Source organism: Harmonia axyridis, chromosome 3 (assembly GCF_914767665.1).
Source record: "Harmonia axyridis chromosome 3, icHarAxyr1.1, whole genome shotgun sequence".
Taxonomy (NCBI): domain Eukaryota; kingdom Metazoa; phylum Arthropoda; class Insecta; order Coleoptera; family Coccinellidae; genus Harmonia; species Harmonia axyridis.
In genome coordinates, this window is record NC_059503.1 from 43,456,158 (window position 1) to 43,474,196 (window position 18,039).

General features: G+C 37.6%; 2 protein-coding genes across 3 annotated transcripts; both read right to left on the minus strand.

Annotated features, from left to right (window-relative positions):
- Positions 1 to 7,045: 7,045 nt before the first annotated feature.
- On the minus strand, positions 7,046 to 8,695 carry LOC123676470 (putative nuclease HARBI1). Of its 2 annotated transcripts, none has more exons than XM_045612370.1 (4): positions 8,352 to 8,695; positions 7,957 to 8,243; positions 7,266 to 7,884; positions 7,046 to 7,180 (listed from the first exon to the last, which is right to left on the minus strand). In XM_045612370.1, the coding sequence occupies exons 3-4, from the start codon at positions 7,724 to 7,726 to the stop codon at positions 7,075 to 7,077; spliced, it is 567 nt and encodes a 188-aa protein (XP_045468326.1). In that variant the 5' UTR covers positions 7,727 to 7,884; positions 7,957 to 8,243; positions 8,352 to 8,695; the 3' UTR covers positions 7,046 to 7,074. Both variants share the same exon structure in this region, with proteins under 2 accessions (XP_045468326.1, XP_045468327.1).
- A 1,014-nt stretch (positions 8,696 to 9,709) lies between these two features.
- Positions 9,710 to 12,082, minus strand: LOC123675343. Its single transcript, XM_045610692.1, has one exon. It carries the CDS (start codon positions 12,080 to 12,082, stop codon positions 9,710 to 9,712), a length of 2,373 nt encoding a protein of 790 aa, XP_045466648.1.
- Positions 12,083 to 18,039: the final 5,957 nt, after the last annotated feature.

Here is an 18,039-nt window from a genome sequence, read left to right on the forward strand (position 1 = left end):
AACACCTCAAGAGTAAATAAGAAAAAATTATAACACTCGACAATCTTGGACTATTTTGGTAAATCTTTTATAAGGAAAAAAATCAAACAACAATATATATATATAAGATTGAATTAAATATCCTTACCTGGATATCACAAAAAACTTCCAAACTTGTTCAAATAAACCTTTCAACAAATTCCCTATTTGTACCTTTCCTGAAACCGTTCCCGAAAACCGACTTGAACTTTATTCAACTTAGAATCGAACTTTAACTCGGGGCCGAATTGCCCTTTTGGTCCCAACTTCCGAACCGAACCCGAACTTCCACTTGAACCCTAACTCCTAACTGTCTACCGAATTGCAAACTATTGTTTTTATAGTTGAATAATCGTCACCCTCCTTCTACCAAATTTTTCTAAGCGTCTATCTTCTTTTTCCTTTTGTCCAATCAGAGTGATTGTCCTTATGTACCTAGATTATTGGTTCCACCCCATGTTATGTACTATTGACATGGGGTTGAACCTAGTTGTTTTATCGTGGGATATCGACAGTGCCAACCACCCTGGGGTGTTTATCTTAAGCCAGGATGAAGGAATTAATGCCTAATAAATGTGAGGGGTGACAACGACTTCGTTTTCGTTCACTCTACTGGGATAGAACCGGGAATTTGTTGAATATCATTTCAATGAGCCTGTAGTTATTTCGAATTATCATTCATATTCATTACAATGTCACCGGCTTGAAATGTCCATCCAGCAACATGATTATGTCTGCATATGACTTGTATTCGGCTTCAGCAGGTATACACATATTATGCAGTAGTTTGTACTCTTCTTCATTGAGAAGACTTAACAGTATCGTACGTTGACGATCATTATCTGCTATCGCATTTGCGGTGAAATAATTATGTAGCTTCTTGAATGTGACCTGTATATAGCTTCTCAGTCATAGTTACTGTTTCAATACTACACTTCTCGTCGCCACTGTAATATATTCGTGTACCCTAATATGAGGATACCGATATATTATTTTCTAGGTATATTAATATGAATATATTTCTAGAATAAAACTCAGCTCTTAATGCGTCTAACATTTATTCTCCACTGACTACACGAATCGTCTCCCCAGAGATTGTCACACACGCTACAATTACAAAAAACTCTCCTTGCGCAGTAAATACAATTTACAATATACATCATACATTGCAGGTCGCTAACTTCAAATCGATATAATGAAAACCAATATTTTGTTCTCCTTTCTGGTTCTTTTTTTTTGTTTCAGGATCCAATTGGCAATTATAGTGTCGTCAACCGTTGGTGAAAAGAGAGGATCGGGAAAATTTTATTTTGGTTGAAGAGGAAGTCCTTCAATATTAATTATGTCAGCTTATTCTGTAAACGTTTACACAAACCAGACAATAATCCGATAAGGGGAGACAGAGTTTTTGCTGAAATTTTCATCTGTTCTCTTGTATCATACGTTGAAATGTATGATGCTCCGTTTACATCTCCTCTGCTAAAACTAAAATTACATCTACACATGCTTTGTTGTTTGATTTTGAATATTTTTGTAGTGCCCTATCTCGAAAGAATATATATATCACGATATTCCTGTCGTGCTATCATAGTGAAAATGAGTTCTCATTCAGTTATCCAGATTTTCTCGTTCCTCGCATTACATAATAAGTCGTTTTAGCTCCAACAAGTAGCACGATACATGGTTCAACCTTATATTTCACTGCACAAATCACTTGTTCGGAAATTTTAAGTCTCTACTGAAAAGTCAGAAAAAAATAAGGTCTATTCTTTGGCGTTGCGGGCTTTGTACTTCGCGATCCCCGTCAATGATCTCGCGATTTTTTAATTCGTCACGTTATTTCACTTTAAATAATCCGAAAGAGCTGCTTCGATAAAACGGTTCTAATGCGTAAATTATTCACCACTTACCGAGAACCTGGCCAATTGAACTTGCTCTTCTCGGATTATCTGGATTGCGTATTTTCTACTTAATTAATCGGTCTGAGGTCGCTCAGGGCACCAACGAAACAAAGATAACGACCTGTTGTTTGATATTGTGAAAGTTTCTTAAGACGTATCTCTGAAAAGGTATCAATAATTTGCCTTTTTCTACGATTCTTTGAAAAATTATACAGGGTGTTTCCTAAACATGCGGCAAAAATTCAGGGGGTTGTTCCTTGGACTATTCTAAGAATATTTTGTCCTTCGATGATTTTTGAAAAACTTATTTGTTTCGAAGATATAGGGGAAACAAAATTTCAGATAATAACATTTTATTATGAAAAATTACATGAAAATTCAACTCAACCTACAAAAACTGTTGAAAATGACCACCTCTAGCCAGCATACAAGCATCCAATCTTCTCCTCATTGACTGCCGAACCCTTTCAAAAACACCAGGATCATGTTAATTGCTAATACATCACAAAACGAATTCAAATGAAAACCGTGTTTAATCTGTATTCCTTAACCATCTGCACTTATCAATTTTTAGTCAAAAAACTGGCCGTTTTTAGTAATTGGAATGTTGTTAAACAAATTTAAAAATAAATTGTACCTACTTAGTAAACACAGTGCGGTACGCATTTTTATTTAAAATATTATTAATTTTAAAAATATGAAAAATGTTGTTCGCCCTGTATCTTCGAAACAAATAGGTTTTTCAAAAATCATCCAAGGACAAAACATGCTTAAAATAGTCCAAGGAACAACCCCCTGAATTTCTGCCGCATGTTTAGGAAACACCCTGTATATTATTATGTGTACTGCATACACTATCAGTCAATTAAAAGGTCAATATTTCTACCCAAAAAATATTAGTAGAAGGGTACTCTATAAGAATAATAAACACTAAATGTAAAAATTGATTCTACTGAGTATTTGAAAATTCGACATGACTCACTGAAGGGGACATACTAGAGCTCATTTCCAACAAATAGTGCAACAAGAGGTCAATATTGGGTGGTCTACGGAAATCTCTGAGTTTCTTCAGAAAATTATTGATGGTGTTAAAATTAATGAAAAAAATAATACATATACAGGGTGTTTCAAGTTCAACGGCTTATTAGACGTTTCTGGGGAACAGGGCCGATTTGAAATCCAAAATGTCGGAATATGACGTTGTTCATGATGCTCTATTCAGCTAAAAAAATTTCGAAGTTCCGGCACATCCGGTTATAAAAGCATTAAAAAAAATTCTCGAAAAAATTTTTTTCATTTTATGTCTCAGACAATATCAAGATTCCCATTCTCATTCACTCTTTGCTGAAATTATTGCGTTAGTCTCCATAGTTCCCAAAATATTGAGAAAAAATCGTAAAAAAGAGAGAATTTCCTTAGTCACAATTACGTGAATTATTTGTACTGTGAATATCCTATGCGTGAACTCAATTCATTTTCTCAAACTAGAATGATTTAGAAATATCCTGCATATCTTGAATTTGAAAAATATCATTACAGGGTGTTTCAAATATTGTGCCAAAAATTGTGAACAAAATTTGATCATAACTTTCGATTTTCAAATTAGAACCCTATTTTTTTGTGATTTCGTTGGATTCTACGGTAAAAAATAAGGGTAGTGTCCAAATATGATTATGCTCCCAAATTCAATTATTCTAGAGTTATTCGAGGTTTTATGAATTTATGTTATACGTAGGGTCAATTTAATTCCTCGCCTTACTTGGGCATTACATAATATGTCGTTTGAGCTTCAACAAGTAGCACCTTGTTCAACCTTATATTTCAACCTTATTTCACTGCTCAAATCATTTGTTCGGAAATTTCAAGTCTCAACTGAAAAGTCAGAAAAAATTAGGTCTATTCTTCGGCGTTGTGGGCTTCGTACTTCGCGATCCCCGTCAATGATCTCGCGATTCTTTAATTCGCCACGTTGTTTCACTTCAAATAATCCGAAAGAGCTGCTTCGATAGAACGGTTCTGATGCGTAAATTATTCACCACTTACCGAGAACCTTGCCAATTGAACTTGCTCTTCTCGGATTATCTGGATTGCGTATTTTCTACTTAATTAATCGGTCTGTGGTCGCTCAGGGCACCAACGAAACAAAGATAACGACCTGTTGTTTGACATTGTGAAAGTTTCTTAAGAATAATAAACACTAAATGTAAAAATTGATTCTACTGAGTATTTAGAAATTCGACATGACTCACTGAAGGGGACATACTTACTAGAGCTCATTTCCAACAAATAGTGCAACAAGAGGTCAATATTGGGTGGTCTACGGAAATCTCTGAGTTTCTTCAGAAAATAATTGATGGTGTTAAAATTAATAAAAAAAATATATATACAGGGTGTTTCAAGTTCGACGGCTTATTAGACGTTTCTGGGGAACGGGGCCGATTTGAAATCCGATATTTCGGAATATGACGTTGTTCATGATGCTCTATTCAGCTGAAATATTTTTGAAGTTCTGCCTTTTCCTGTAATACAAGCATTAAAAAAAAATTTTCGAAAAAAACTTTTTTTTTTTCATTTCATGTTTCAGATATTATCAAGATTCCCATTCTCATTTACTCTTTGCTAAAATTATTGCGTTAGTCGCCATAGTTTTCCAAATATTTGAGAAAATCGTAGAAAAGAGAGAATTTCCTTAGTCACAATTACGTGAATTATTTGTACTGTGAATATCCTATGCGTGAACTCAATTCACTTTCTCAAACTAGAATGATGTAGGAATATCGTGCATATCTGTAATTTGAAAAATATCACTACATGGTGTTTCAAATATTGTGCCAAAAATTGTGAACAAAAATTTCGATTTTCAAATCAGAACACTATTTTTTTGTGATTTCGTTGGATCCTACGGTAAAAAATAAGGGTAGTGTCCAAACTTGATTATGCTCCCAAATTCAATTATTCTAAGGTTATTCGAGGTCTTATGAATTTATGTTATACGTAGGGTCAATTTCATTCGATCTGTTTCCAGACAGACTAGCAATAATACTCTATGACCATAGAAATTTAAATATCTAATTTCTTTACATGTGACAGGTGTTTTCATTATCAAAGCTACACTGATTTTATTTCACGAATTGGATTCCCGATATCCAAAAAACTGAATTCTGGATTTACTTTTCTCTAATTATGTGGCAAATCAGTTCATTCCGGCACATCTTCAGGAACAAAATAGACTGGAACGGATTTATCTGTCAATTTTGTGATACAAAAAACAATTCTGCCAACCAACCTTCTTCATTACAAAAATCACTAAAAGATATGAAAATTTCCATTAATTCCATTTAAAAGGCAACGAATTCGGGAAAATTTAAAACTCGTACAGGGTGGGCAAATAAGCGAGGCAAGCGGCTATATCTCAGGATCCACTCATCGTAGAGACTTGCGGTAAAAATTTTCACTTATAAAGTGTACAAAAACACACTGGAGATTGTTTTGAAATTCATACTTCTACCGCTAGGGGGCGTAATAGATATCGTCGAGTAGAAAAATGAATTTTTCTCGAAAATATTTCATATGAAGTTGGAGAGAGAATATCATCACTGTAATCCTTGTAAAATTCTCGATCTTTTTGAATTGTCACTTTCTATTTTACGACATCAAATGAGGGTAGGTGAAAGGGAGAAATCTGACTGATTGAAGTGAACTTCAGTTTGGCCCAACATTTTTGAGCAAATTAGATCTCTTCCGGAAGATAATATCTTGTTGATTGAAGACAAAATTTACTCATGATAAATTTGTTTTTGCTGCTTTCAATAGGGGGCGCTAAGTCATAAGTTCATTGTTTTGTTCATTTTACTTAGAAGTAAAGTCAACGGTTCTTGAGAATGGCTCCAAAATCGTAGCCGAAACGTCGAACACGACAAAATATTAGAAGCGGTCCAATCCGGAACACACAAAGTTCAAATATTTCCTACCGCGGAAACCTATCCGAATATATATATATATATATATATATATATATATATATATATATATATATATATATATATATATATATTTTTTTTTTTTCCACCGCGTCATCCGCGGGACGAAACCATGGACGCCGGACCGTGGTCAAGGCGTGCACAGACGCTATGGGCCTTGAAGAAATTTCCTGACAATTCTCGTTGTGCTCAAGATGATTTGTTTCTGTGAGCTAGACATCACATGCTGATCCAGGCAGAGTCTCCGAGTGTTCTCAGGTAAGTGCCTCTCTATCAGCCCATTCACCGAGATAATCTGCGGTAGTACACTTAGGCCCAGTTTCACCAAACAGCACTTGATCCCAGATTGATTAAACTCCGCTTGTTACTAAAGCAGGCTTAACAGTGTTTTCTGTTTCACCATGCATCAACCCGTCCAAAGTTGATCGCGATTAACCAAATCGCGATTAAATAGTCAGACCATTTGGCAACGTTGTGAACAAAGAGTTATATAGTGTTCTGTATTCGTATTAGCAGTGATGACCACCATTGACGCTAGGTGTCAGGTGTCATTCATTCATTTAGTTTTATTTGTAAAAAAAATTAACATATAATATTTGTTGAGTTTTGAAATATATGCTCTTTACTGTGATCAGCCAAGTTCCTGTTAGTTATGTTTATGTAGCCTTTGTATAAGAAAATAATTATTTATCACTTTTTTAATAAGTAAACAAGATTTTCATTTATATTTTTTAATGTAAATTATTGGTTTCCTCTAATGATTTTTGACTGAATGTATGTAAAAAATATTCACATTTTATGTTTGAACGTTATTAACTGACTTCCTGTTTGTTGAGTTTTGTTATACAATTAAAGTTTATTTTGTACTTGAGAGCTTTAATTATCCCATTTCACAAAACCACACATTCTGTAAAAAAAACTATTTAAGTAATTTTATTAACTGATTTATTTTTATTAACAAGTTTAACTGCTTCTTAAATAATATTTCAATCAAACATATCAATAAATTATTCTTTGCAATAAATTTCATAAAACACAAAAACAAAGTTTACGGCTATTTTAAATGGGAAATATTGTGCCTATACATATAGTCATATTTTGATAAAATTAGAAAAAAATTTGCTGGCTGCGAGTGATTTTTTTTTCTTTGTCAGCTGTTTTCAATGTCTTAAGTCCTATTGATCCTGCCTCACTTCTGGATGTGGATCTTCCGCAATCTCTTCATGTTCTTCCACTACAACCCTTCCAATTTCCCTGCGCTGTCGCTCTAGCATTACCAGCCTGAAATATACATATAAATTAGCATTTGCTTTGCTATTATAGAAATGCCAAAATATGTTCAATAATCTTCAGGCCGGACACAAACCTTGTGAAGTATTGATGAACCATAGTACGTCTTTCTCGGTGCTCAGGGTAATCTCTCCTCTCGTTCAATGGATGACCTAAGACTGCTATGGGATTTTGTCCCATGTCTCCCTGAGCTATTATAACATCCCATGGTGCTGGTAGGTTGGCTTCAAACTCAGCATCAAAAGGTGGGACATCTTCCCCACGTCTTCGTAGGACATTATGAAGTACAGCCGTTGCCACTATTACAGGAAATACTTTATCCAAATCGATTCTAAAACCTAACGATAATACAGGAAAGCGTCTTTTCCAAACTCCAAACATTCTTTCCACAGGGTTTCTCGTTCTGATTTGAGATTCGTTGTATAATTGTTCCGCAGGGTTCAAACAATTTTCAAAAGGAGTCATGAAATACTTGGTACAGGAATATCCACTATCTCCTACTAGGACAGCATTTCCATATCTGTCATCATCAAACATAGCTTTCCGATAGCAATTACGGAATATGGTGGAATCATGACTACTTCCAGGCCACCTCGCAACTATGTCTGTGAATTCAAGTTTGGCATTGCATATAGCCTAAACATTCAGTGAAAAGTAACCCTTTCTGCAACGAAACAGCTCTGCATTATCACCACCTGAAAAATGACATAAATTTAATGAAACAGTGGGAGAAGAATCATTACATGTAGGAGGAAAGAAGGACGTACCTGGAGTTTTAATTTTAACATGAGTGCAATCGATGGCACCCAAAACCCTTGGAAAGCTTGCAATTCCGAAAAATTCAGTCTGTGTTCTTCGAATTTCCTCCTGAGTTTCAGGGAATGTTATATGCAGTGGACGGAGAGAGGCAATAGCAGTACTCACTCGATGAATTATTCTGTGGGCTGTCGATTTACTAATTCCAGTGAAGTCTGCAACTGTAATTTGGTGACAACCAGTAGCATAGTATCGTAAGGTGCATAGTAACTGATTCATTGGAGAAACAGAATTATTCCTGGAAATCAATAGGAAACGCAAAATCAGTGTATCAAACTATATAGCAAACATAACCTCAACAATATCAGTAGCCAATTCAAAAGGAAAATGAAACATTAAAACTTACTTGTCGTTTGCAAATTCAATTTGTTCCTCAATTGAACCCAGTATTTGGAGTGCAGCTTTTTTTGAGAGACGGAATCTTTTCTCAAAATCCGCATTGTCCACATTTTGGAAATGATCTTCTCTTTCTCGGATCCATCGAGGACGTCGAACGACAAATTCTTCATCACTATCATCATCTTCAAAGGCAAGATCATATACTCGTCGAAAGGCCATTTTAACGAAATTTCCGGAAAAATAATTACATAGACAAGAGTTCCAAATAATTATTAATCTCAGCTTGAAAGGTTATAATCCTCCAAAAATGGCCGATTAGTGCTAAATCGCGATTGGTCGATTAAATGGCGCTTTGGAGTGTGGTGAAACGCTACATTACATTAATCGTGATCTAAAGCCTCACTTAAGAGCTAAGTCAAGATTAAAGCATTTGGTGAAACTGGGCCTTACAGATTTCAGTTTGTGTATTTCACGGAGTTGGAAGGCCAGTTCAGAGTATTTGCTGATTTTCTCCGATTACGCTTTTGCCAAGTTGTCATCCGCTGGTACAGTAAAATCCAGCAGCAAACATGTTTCCTTTTCCCTGTCGAAGATGGCGACATCCGGTCTGTTATGTGCCACTCCTCTGTCGGTCACAAGCGTGGCGTCCCAATACATTTTATAGCGCTGATTCTCCAGGAGCGTTTTTGGTAAGTAGACATATTGCTCGACCTCATCCTGAAGTAATCCTAGTTTCAGGGCTATCTGCTGGTGGTATATCTTCCCCATGGCATTATGCCTGTCAAGATATTCCCTGGGGGCGAGAATAGGGCAAGAGGAGGTTACGTGTTGAATAGACTCCGCACCCTGGGCACACTTCCGACACCTATCCGATGGAGTAGCTTGCTTGGCGATGTGCTTCATGTACATTCTGGTAGGCATCACCTGGTCTTGTATCGCCAGAAGTCGTCCCTCTGTTTCCGGAAAAAGATATCCCGCACGCAGGTAAGTAAGCGATTCGGATCTTTCTACATCTTTACTTTGCAGGTGGGTTGGATATCTGCCGTGTAAGGCCTTGCCGTTCCACTCCTGGATGCGTTCCTCTGCAGAGGGTTGGGGAAGCTGGTATCCCGGTTCAGCAAGCCTCAGAGCAGACACTCCATCATCAGCTTCACATATTGCTTTGAAGAGAGGTGAGTTGTTCTTAAGAAAGTGTTGTCTCAGGTCACTGACATTTTTTGCGTGAGCTTCCTCCAAGCTCATCAGTCCTCTCCCTCCTTGGTGTCGTGGGAGGTACAGCCTAATAGTTGAGGAGTTGGGGTGGTGAACTCCATATTTAGTCAGCATTGATCTGACATCCCGATCCAGTGCTCGGAGCTCAGTTGTTTACCAATTGAGTACACCAAATGAATAGGTCATGCTTGGGATGGCCCAGATGTTGATGGCCGTGAATAGGGACTTTGAGTTGAGTTTTGCCTTGAGAAGCATTGCAATTCTGGAGAGGAGCTTCTCTCTGAAGGATTGTTTCATTTCGGGAGTTTTTATTTCCAAGGCCTGGTTGATTCCCAGGTATTTGTAAGGAACTTCTTTGCTCAGAGTCGGTATTGTGACACTGTTGTTAAGTATTGCCCCCTCCATAGTGTCATCAATCTTTCCTCTCCTAACATCAAGAACTGCACACTTATCGACCCCCATCTCCATACCCACTGATTCGCTAAAAGCTGCAACCACTTTCAGCATTCTTCTCAGTTGTTCTGGATTGGCTCCATAAAGTTTCAGGTCATCCATGAACATGCGATGTGAGATAGCAATGTATCTGTTCTTATTGACAACGTATCCATACTTCGTGTTCTTCAGAATAATGCTAAGGGGATTGAGCGCCAAACAGAACCAGATAGGGCTCAGCGTGTCACCCTGAAAAATGCCCCTCCTGATCTTTATTATTGGCGATTCTGTCACGCTTCCTCCCACGTTAACGTTCAGAGAGGTCCTCCAGGTTTTCATGAGGTTCCTCAGCAGTTCGATCACGTGTCCAGCTACTCCATGCATTTCCAGCACCTTCAGAAGCCATGTATGTGGGATGGAGTCAAAGGCTTTCCTATAATCCACCCAGGCAACTGAGATATTCCTAAGCTTCTTTCGCGCCTGCTTGGTGATAATATGGTCGATTATCAGAAGCTCCTTGCATCCTTTCGTTCCTCCTCGGCATCCACCCTGCTCTTCAGTCATCAGGTTATGATCTCTGATGTGTTTGCTGAGGTATCTCGTTATGATTCCGGTGATGATCTTATACAACGACGAGAGGCAAGTGATCGGTCGGTAGTTTTTTGGGTCCTTTCTGTCACCGTTCTTTGGGATGAGATATGTGACTCCCAGTGTAAGGAAACCAGGTATTGATGCAGGGTTATTGAGGGCATCCTGTATAAGAAGTGTCAGTTTATCGTGAACACTATTGAAGTACTTCCACCAGTAGTTGTGGAGTTTATCTGGACCTGGTGCAGCCCAGTTGTTAGATCTTTTGAGTGTCTCGACAATGTCCGATTTCTGCACCTGTACTTCCTCCATAAGCTCATTAGGGATCTTCTGCTGTGCCTCCTCTATCCAATATGCACTCTCGTCGTGAGTACTCTCCCTCGACCAAACCTCCGCCCAGAAGTCGCGCGCTGCCTCAGGTTCGAGTTTTACCTCTTTCCTCTTATCTGCTGTCTCCAGTGCTGGAAAGAACTGCTTCTGATTTTTATAAAAGAGGTTGTTTTTCTTGTAGCGTTTGGTCCTCTCGTTATACCTTCTGATGCGATTTCCTAGCGCCTTAATTTTTTGTTTCAGGTGATCGGAAACAACAGACAACTTGTTCTTGAAGGTGGGGTCCTTGCGCTTAATCTGACATTCAGAAGCTACCTTCCTAACAGCTTTAATGACTTTAGCAGTTGGTGTTGCCGAATTCAGGTAGGTATGAACTATCCCAATCTTTTTCCCTAAAGATGTGATCTTTTTTTCTAGGCGCAGTTTCCAAGGGGCAGTTGTGAGTGGTCTTGATGTACCTTGATGATGTTCAATCCGGTGCCCGAATGCCTCAGCCACAGTTACGGCGCCTGCGTACACCGTATCCACCAGTCCCTCAAGTGTCTCCACGTTTGCCAGATGTCTCGATATGATTATGTTCACCCTTGCCACGAGGTCTCGTGTTGTCTTGGAGTATCTCAATCGCGGGATTTTTGGTCTCTTTTCCGCCGCAACTCCAGAGTACCTCACCAAGTTGGTAATGAAGGATTTCTCGGTCATGTCTTCCTCAGGTTGTCTAAGAAAAATGCCACTTCTTCTTATCCCTGCCGATGATCTTCTTCTGGATTCCTCTGGTGAATTGGCAATGTCTCGCTCCGCGGTGGTGGGAAAGCAGCTGTTTTTGATACATTCCAGCTCAGCACGAGAAAGTTTTTGCTTGTCAAGGATCCAGCGAACCCTGTTAGACAGTAATTGAGCATATGCCGGTCGGTCGGGGCAAATTTCCTTCCATGTCTCCAAGAGTAAGTTCCTGTATGTGATGTTGCGAGTCTCAACAAGGTTCAAAGCTATATAGTGGGAACGCATCACCATACAGTTATCATCGTTAGTCCAGCGCGTTCGCCTATCCCGTTGTGGCCTTCTAGCAGCGGAGTGAACGGTACGAACACCCAAGCTGTCAGAGCTTTCTCCTCGCGGAGAGGCGGGACATGGCCTTACGGTGCCATCTCGGAGGGGTGCGCCGCTCGCCCCACACATTCCTCCTACAGACCGATCCTCTGGACGGCTCCTAAGGGAGCTGGTTTCCTACCGCCCTGTGTTGTACTTCTCGTAACAGGAGCTAGTAAATTTAATCCCTTCCAAGGGTGCTTACCTTGGTTGGGTATAAATCGGGTACGCGGGGACGTCACTCCCCGATGATACTGCGTATCACCCCACATATATATATATATATATATATATATAATAACTATTGTTGTAAGAGCCAAAATAAATATATTGAATGAAATTTAAGGGTCTTGAAATGAAATGATTGAAATGGTATAGGAAGGACACACATTCAGACAAAATTATTCATTTCCATGGCATAAATGTGAAAATTAACACAATAAACCAAATGAAAAGAAGAATATCAAAAATATGCCATAAATCATTCATAGATGAAGGACTAAAAAAATTACACCAGATTCTTAAAGAAAATGATTATCCTAACAGCATGATTAAGAAATTACTATATGCTAATGGTACCACTCAAAATGAACAAACAGAAGAACAAAATATGACAACAGATAGAATACATTATGCATCGTATCCAAATGTTACAAACTTGACAGGAAAATTGAAAAATGTGTTCAGAGAGGAAAACATCAAAATTGCAGTCCAAAATCAAAAAACGGTGAGGTCATTGTACACCAAAATAAAGGACCCCATTCCAACATCCTTCCAAAGTAATGTCGTTTATAAAATAAAATGTGAGACTTGCGACAAATGTTATATAGGACATACCTCCCAATGGTTGAAAAGTAGAGTGGCGCTACATAGATCGGACATAAGAAAATACCCAGAGAGATGTGCATTGGCTGCGCATGCGCATAATCTGGACCATCATGTGAATTTTGAAGGTGTTGAGGTACTCAAAACAGAGAGAAATTATCAAAAAAGATTGATTCACGAAATGATTAACATAAACAAAGAAGATGAAACCATAAATAAGAAGACAGATACGAACAAATTAAGCTCTATATACAGTTATTTGTTAGAAAGGATAAAAATGGAACCTTTTTATGACGGCCCAATAGATGAATAAAGAAGACAGGGAACATAGAGGAGTGAGAGACTAGTTTTCTATAATAACAGAAACATAACCATCAAATGTCATTATTGTGTTATCTTAGATGAGAGTTACTAAATTGTGTATAAATAAGATTATCAACCGGAAGAGTTTTTAAATTGTGAAATAGATTTAGTTGACGTGTTTTTGGAGAATTCCTATGAAATCAAAATATAACTTTTTGTTTTTATTAGTTACAACGTTTGTGGCAGATGTTATCCATGTAAAACCTCACATTCAGTGAGTAAATTTGTTTGTTTTCTAAAATTTGTTATTTATTAATTGTATTTTATTGATCTTTTGCAGAAGCCCTGAAGAAGCATTAAATTAATGCGAAAGCTTGGCATAGAATAAAGAGTAGTCAATCATTTACTCCCAAAACCCGAGCCTAAAGACCCTTAAATTTCATTCAATATATATATATATATATGTGCTTACCTTGGTTGGGTATAAATCGGGTACGCGGGGACGTCACTCCCCGATGATACTGCGTATCACCCCACATATATATATATATATATATATATATATGTGGGGTGATACGCAGTATCATCGGGGAGTGACGTCCCCGCGTACCCGATTTATACCCAACCAAGGTAAGCACCCTTGGAAGGGATTAAATTTACTAGCTCCTGTTACGAGAAGTACAACACAGGGCGGTAGGAAACCAGTTATATATATATATATATATATATATATATATATATATATATATATATATATATATATATATATATATATATATATATATATATATATATATATATATATATCTATATATATATATATACATATATATTAATATATATATATATATATATATATATATATATATATATATATATATATATATATATATATATGTTGGGGTAGCGTCACAACGTTACCTTGAGTTTCAAAGTAAAGGATTTGTTAAGGACTCAAGGGTTATGACTGAAAGGCAGATCGTGTGTAAATGCACTTTATTTCTAAAACTAACAACTATTTATAATATAATTCTAGTGACGTCAAGACCAAGCGTAAATATGATGACAATATATTTATTGATACAATACGAATTCCACAGTTCACCGGAAATATGAAAGTAACTAGGTATTTCTCTGGTTAACGAACTTCGAACGGAAATGAAAATGCTGATTTTATAGACAAATTGAAGACACACATCCTTCAATCTACGTTTGATTGAGAAATATGAAATACCTTCTGAAATTAATTTGTATGAATATTATTGGAAAATTATGATATGAATAAAATTTTCTGTACGTTTCGTACATATTCCCGGCGGCCTTAGTAATGTGGTTGGAGTCATGACGTCCTGAATGGTATATTCTAAGCCAGGTGAGGGTTGATCGGTCTGTCGTGGGGGTGGCTATACATTGTCTGCAACTCTTCTTCTTCAGGATGAACTGGTTCATTGCTCGTGTGGGCTGTGTCTCGTGGTCACTATCTTAACCTTAAATAATAGAATACTGAATATTAAATGAAATTTATAATGATGATGCATGGAGATTGTTGTGCTTCTGACTACTAGTTTGTAGTCGTTTTCGGATAGTTCTGATCTTGTTCATCCTCTGTTGCTACTGGAAGTTTCAACCATTCGGGTCCATTCCACCAAAGATCATTCATTGGCATTGTTCTGGGTCTCAATCCACGTGAAATCAGATCTGCAGGATTGTCGGTCGATTTAACGTAGTACCAGTGAACTTGACCTAGTACCTCGTGGATGCATTGAACTGTGTTGGCGACGAATGTTCTCCATTTTCCTACGTCAGCTTTTATCCATGATATGAGAAATTCCCAGTCGGACCAGGCGAATTCTTTTGAATTGTTCTGTTCCAGGGCCGTAACACAGCGGTTGATGAGTTTTTTCAAAGGGAGGGATTCACAGAGTTCTAGCTGAGGGACTTTCTTCGTGTTTCTTAATGACGCAACTCTTGATTTTGATGTGAATATTCGCCTTGGTATATTTTCATTGAAGTCCATCGTTTTGGTGTATACAGGTATGACATTTGACATTAGGGATGCATCTGAGAATCCATGTAATTCTAAATGGTGATAGCCGGTCAGATGAATCCGATGGTTCACTTGAATTTCTCCTAGCTCGATCTTGAAGTTTCTGCAAATGTGTCTTATTTGCGCTGACATTGATTTGTACCATGAGGTCTTGTTTTTTCTCCAAAGGATTGAGTGTAATGGTTGATTTTCGCTCTCTAATTTCACCTGCCTGGGCATTTTCTCGATGTCTGTAGTCATTGCAATTATGTGTTTTCGCCATCTGATCGGAATATCTATGAGATCTTGCTGCAATTTTGGTCCGGTGTGAAGAATGCCATTGTGGCTGAGTCCAGTACTTGTTTTTGAACTTGCATCGAATACAACTCTTACTTTTGTCGTATTGCATTCTTCTTTGATTACAGGCTGATGTGGAATATGATATCTTGGCATTAAATCGTCTGTACTTGCAATCTTCATGTGGCCTAGGTCAATGTATTTCTGCATGGATTCCTTGGTTATAATGCTGAGCTTTTCATTCTTTCCCAACTTATTTTCTAATTGAAGTAGTCGTTGCTTTGACTGAGTTGAATATTTCTTGTCTTCATTTGGGATTTTCACAGTGTAATCGTGTTCGTTTCTCTGAATGGTGTTAGTATAAGATTCTTCGACTGGGGTATCGTCGTGAGTTGTTTCATTCGAATTTTCTGTTTTTTCGATATTCCAGAAATTTGTGAGTTGTGCATCCTTGTGAGTGTTCTGTGCCACTAAACCATAATTCGTTTTGGGCCATGAGTCATATTGTACAGTAAGTATTGGAATGGAAACTGCTGACAAATTTGTTCTTGAATATTTTCTTGTTTCTCCCATTTGAATTGTTTTTAGGATTTTTACTTGGATTTCTTCGTATTTGTCATTTGCTTCATCGAACAGTCCGCGTTCCATATATGATTTGGAATCTTTTTTATCCATTGCGTTTATTTGGATTTCATGTGAGATGATAGCATTCCATATGTTTTCAATAGATTGTTGTTTGGTCTTCATAAGTGCTATATTATCTGATTTTTCCATCAAGTCTTCAATTTTTGCTAGCTGTCTCATTAACATTTCGATTCTTGAGATTTGCTCTTTGATGATTGGGCAATCGCTGTTCGTCGTTTCTTTTTCTTCTGTAATTCCTTGATCGTCTCGGAGTTTTTCCTGTATTTTTATAATGTGGGACAATGCTTCATTGTATATCTTTTCTGCCTGCCCATATATGTTTTTGGTGAAGTATTCATCAGTTTCTGGTATTTGTTCTATTAAATATTTGTGCGCTTCATTGAATGTATTCCATTCTTCCTTCAGTTGGCACATTTTGTTTTGGCAGTATTCTGCATTTTTCCTTGAGGGGGAGTCCTTCTTCATGTTGGTATGCATTCTTTTGATGGCTTCTGCCGTTTTGATCTGATCTGCGACGAGGTTTTCCATTTTGAATTAGGTAAGTAGTCTAAGTCTAGTCAAGTCTAGTTATATGAGGTTTGATTTATAAGGTTGAAGGATCGGTTCGAATGGGAAGGAATTTTGTTCGACAAACTGAACAACCAGGCTCAGAAGTTCAAGGCCAGTCTTAATTCCACAGCTTGTCAACAAAATTGAAGGATTGGTTCGAAAGAATGATAAAATGTGATAGGAATGTGATAGGAAAGATATTTACTGGTGATTGTTGGTTATGGGGTGCAGTGGTTGTGGTTCCAAAGTCCCTGGAAGTTGATGCCAATGGGTCGTAAATCCAATGACTTGTAGTTCTGGGGTTCAGTGGTTGAAGTTCCAAAGTCCCTGGTGCCAATGGGTCGTAAATCCAATGACTAGTAGTTCTGGGGTGCAGTGGTTGAAGTTCCAAAGTCCCTGGTGCCAATGGGTCGTAAATCCAATGACTTGTAGTTCTGGGATTCAGTGCTTGAAGTTCCAAAGTCCCTGGTGCCAATGGGTCGTAAATCCAATGACTAGTAGTTCTGGGGTGCAGTGGTTGAAGTTCCAAAGTCCCTGGTGCCAATGGGTCGTAAATCCAATGACTTGTAGTTCTGGGGTTCAGTGGTTGAAGTTCCAAAGTCCCTGGTGCCAATGGGTCGTAAATCCAATGACTGGTAGTTCTGGGGTGCAGTGGTTGTGGTTCCAAAGTCCCTGGTGCCAATGGGTCGTAAATCCAATGACTGGTAGTTCTGGGGTGCAGTGGTTGTGGTTCCAAAGTCCCTGGTAGTTTTTGTGTTAGCTCGAAGGACCAATGTTGGGTTGTAATCCGGCCCGAAGGACCAATTTTGGGGTAGCGTCACAACGTTACCTTGAGTTTCAAAGTAAAGGATTTGTTAAGGACTCAAGCGTTATGACTGAAAGGCAAATCGTGTGTAAATGCACTTCATTTCTAAAACTAACAACTATTTATAATATAATTCTAGTGACGTCAAGACCAAGCGTAAATATGATGACAATATATTTTTTGATACAATACGAATTCCACAGTTCACCGGAAATATGAAAGTAACTAGGTATTTCTCTGGTTAACGAACTTCGAACGGAAATGAAAATGCTGATTTTATAGACAAATTGAAGACACACATCCTTCAATCTACGTTTGATTGAGAAATATGAAATACCTTCTGAAATCAATTTGTATGAATATTATTGGAAAATTATGATATGAATAAAATTTTCTGTACGTTTCGTACATATATATATATATATATATATATATATATATATATATATATATATATATGTATATGGATACTCCTTAGACGCAGAAAAAAAATTAACACACCTGTTTTATATTGATGATCTCAAACTATATGCTAGAGGTCGACAACAACTGGAAGGGGAGCTCGAGTTGGTACGAAAGTTTAGTGAAGATATAGGT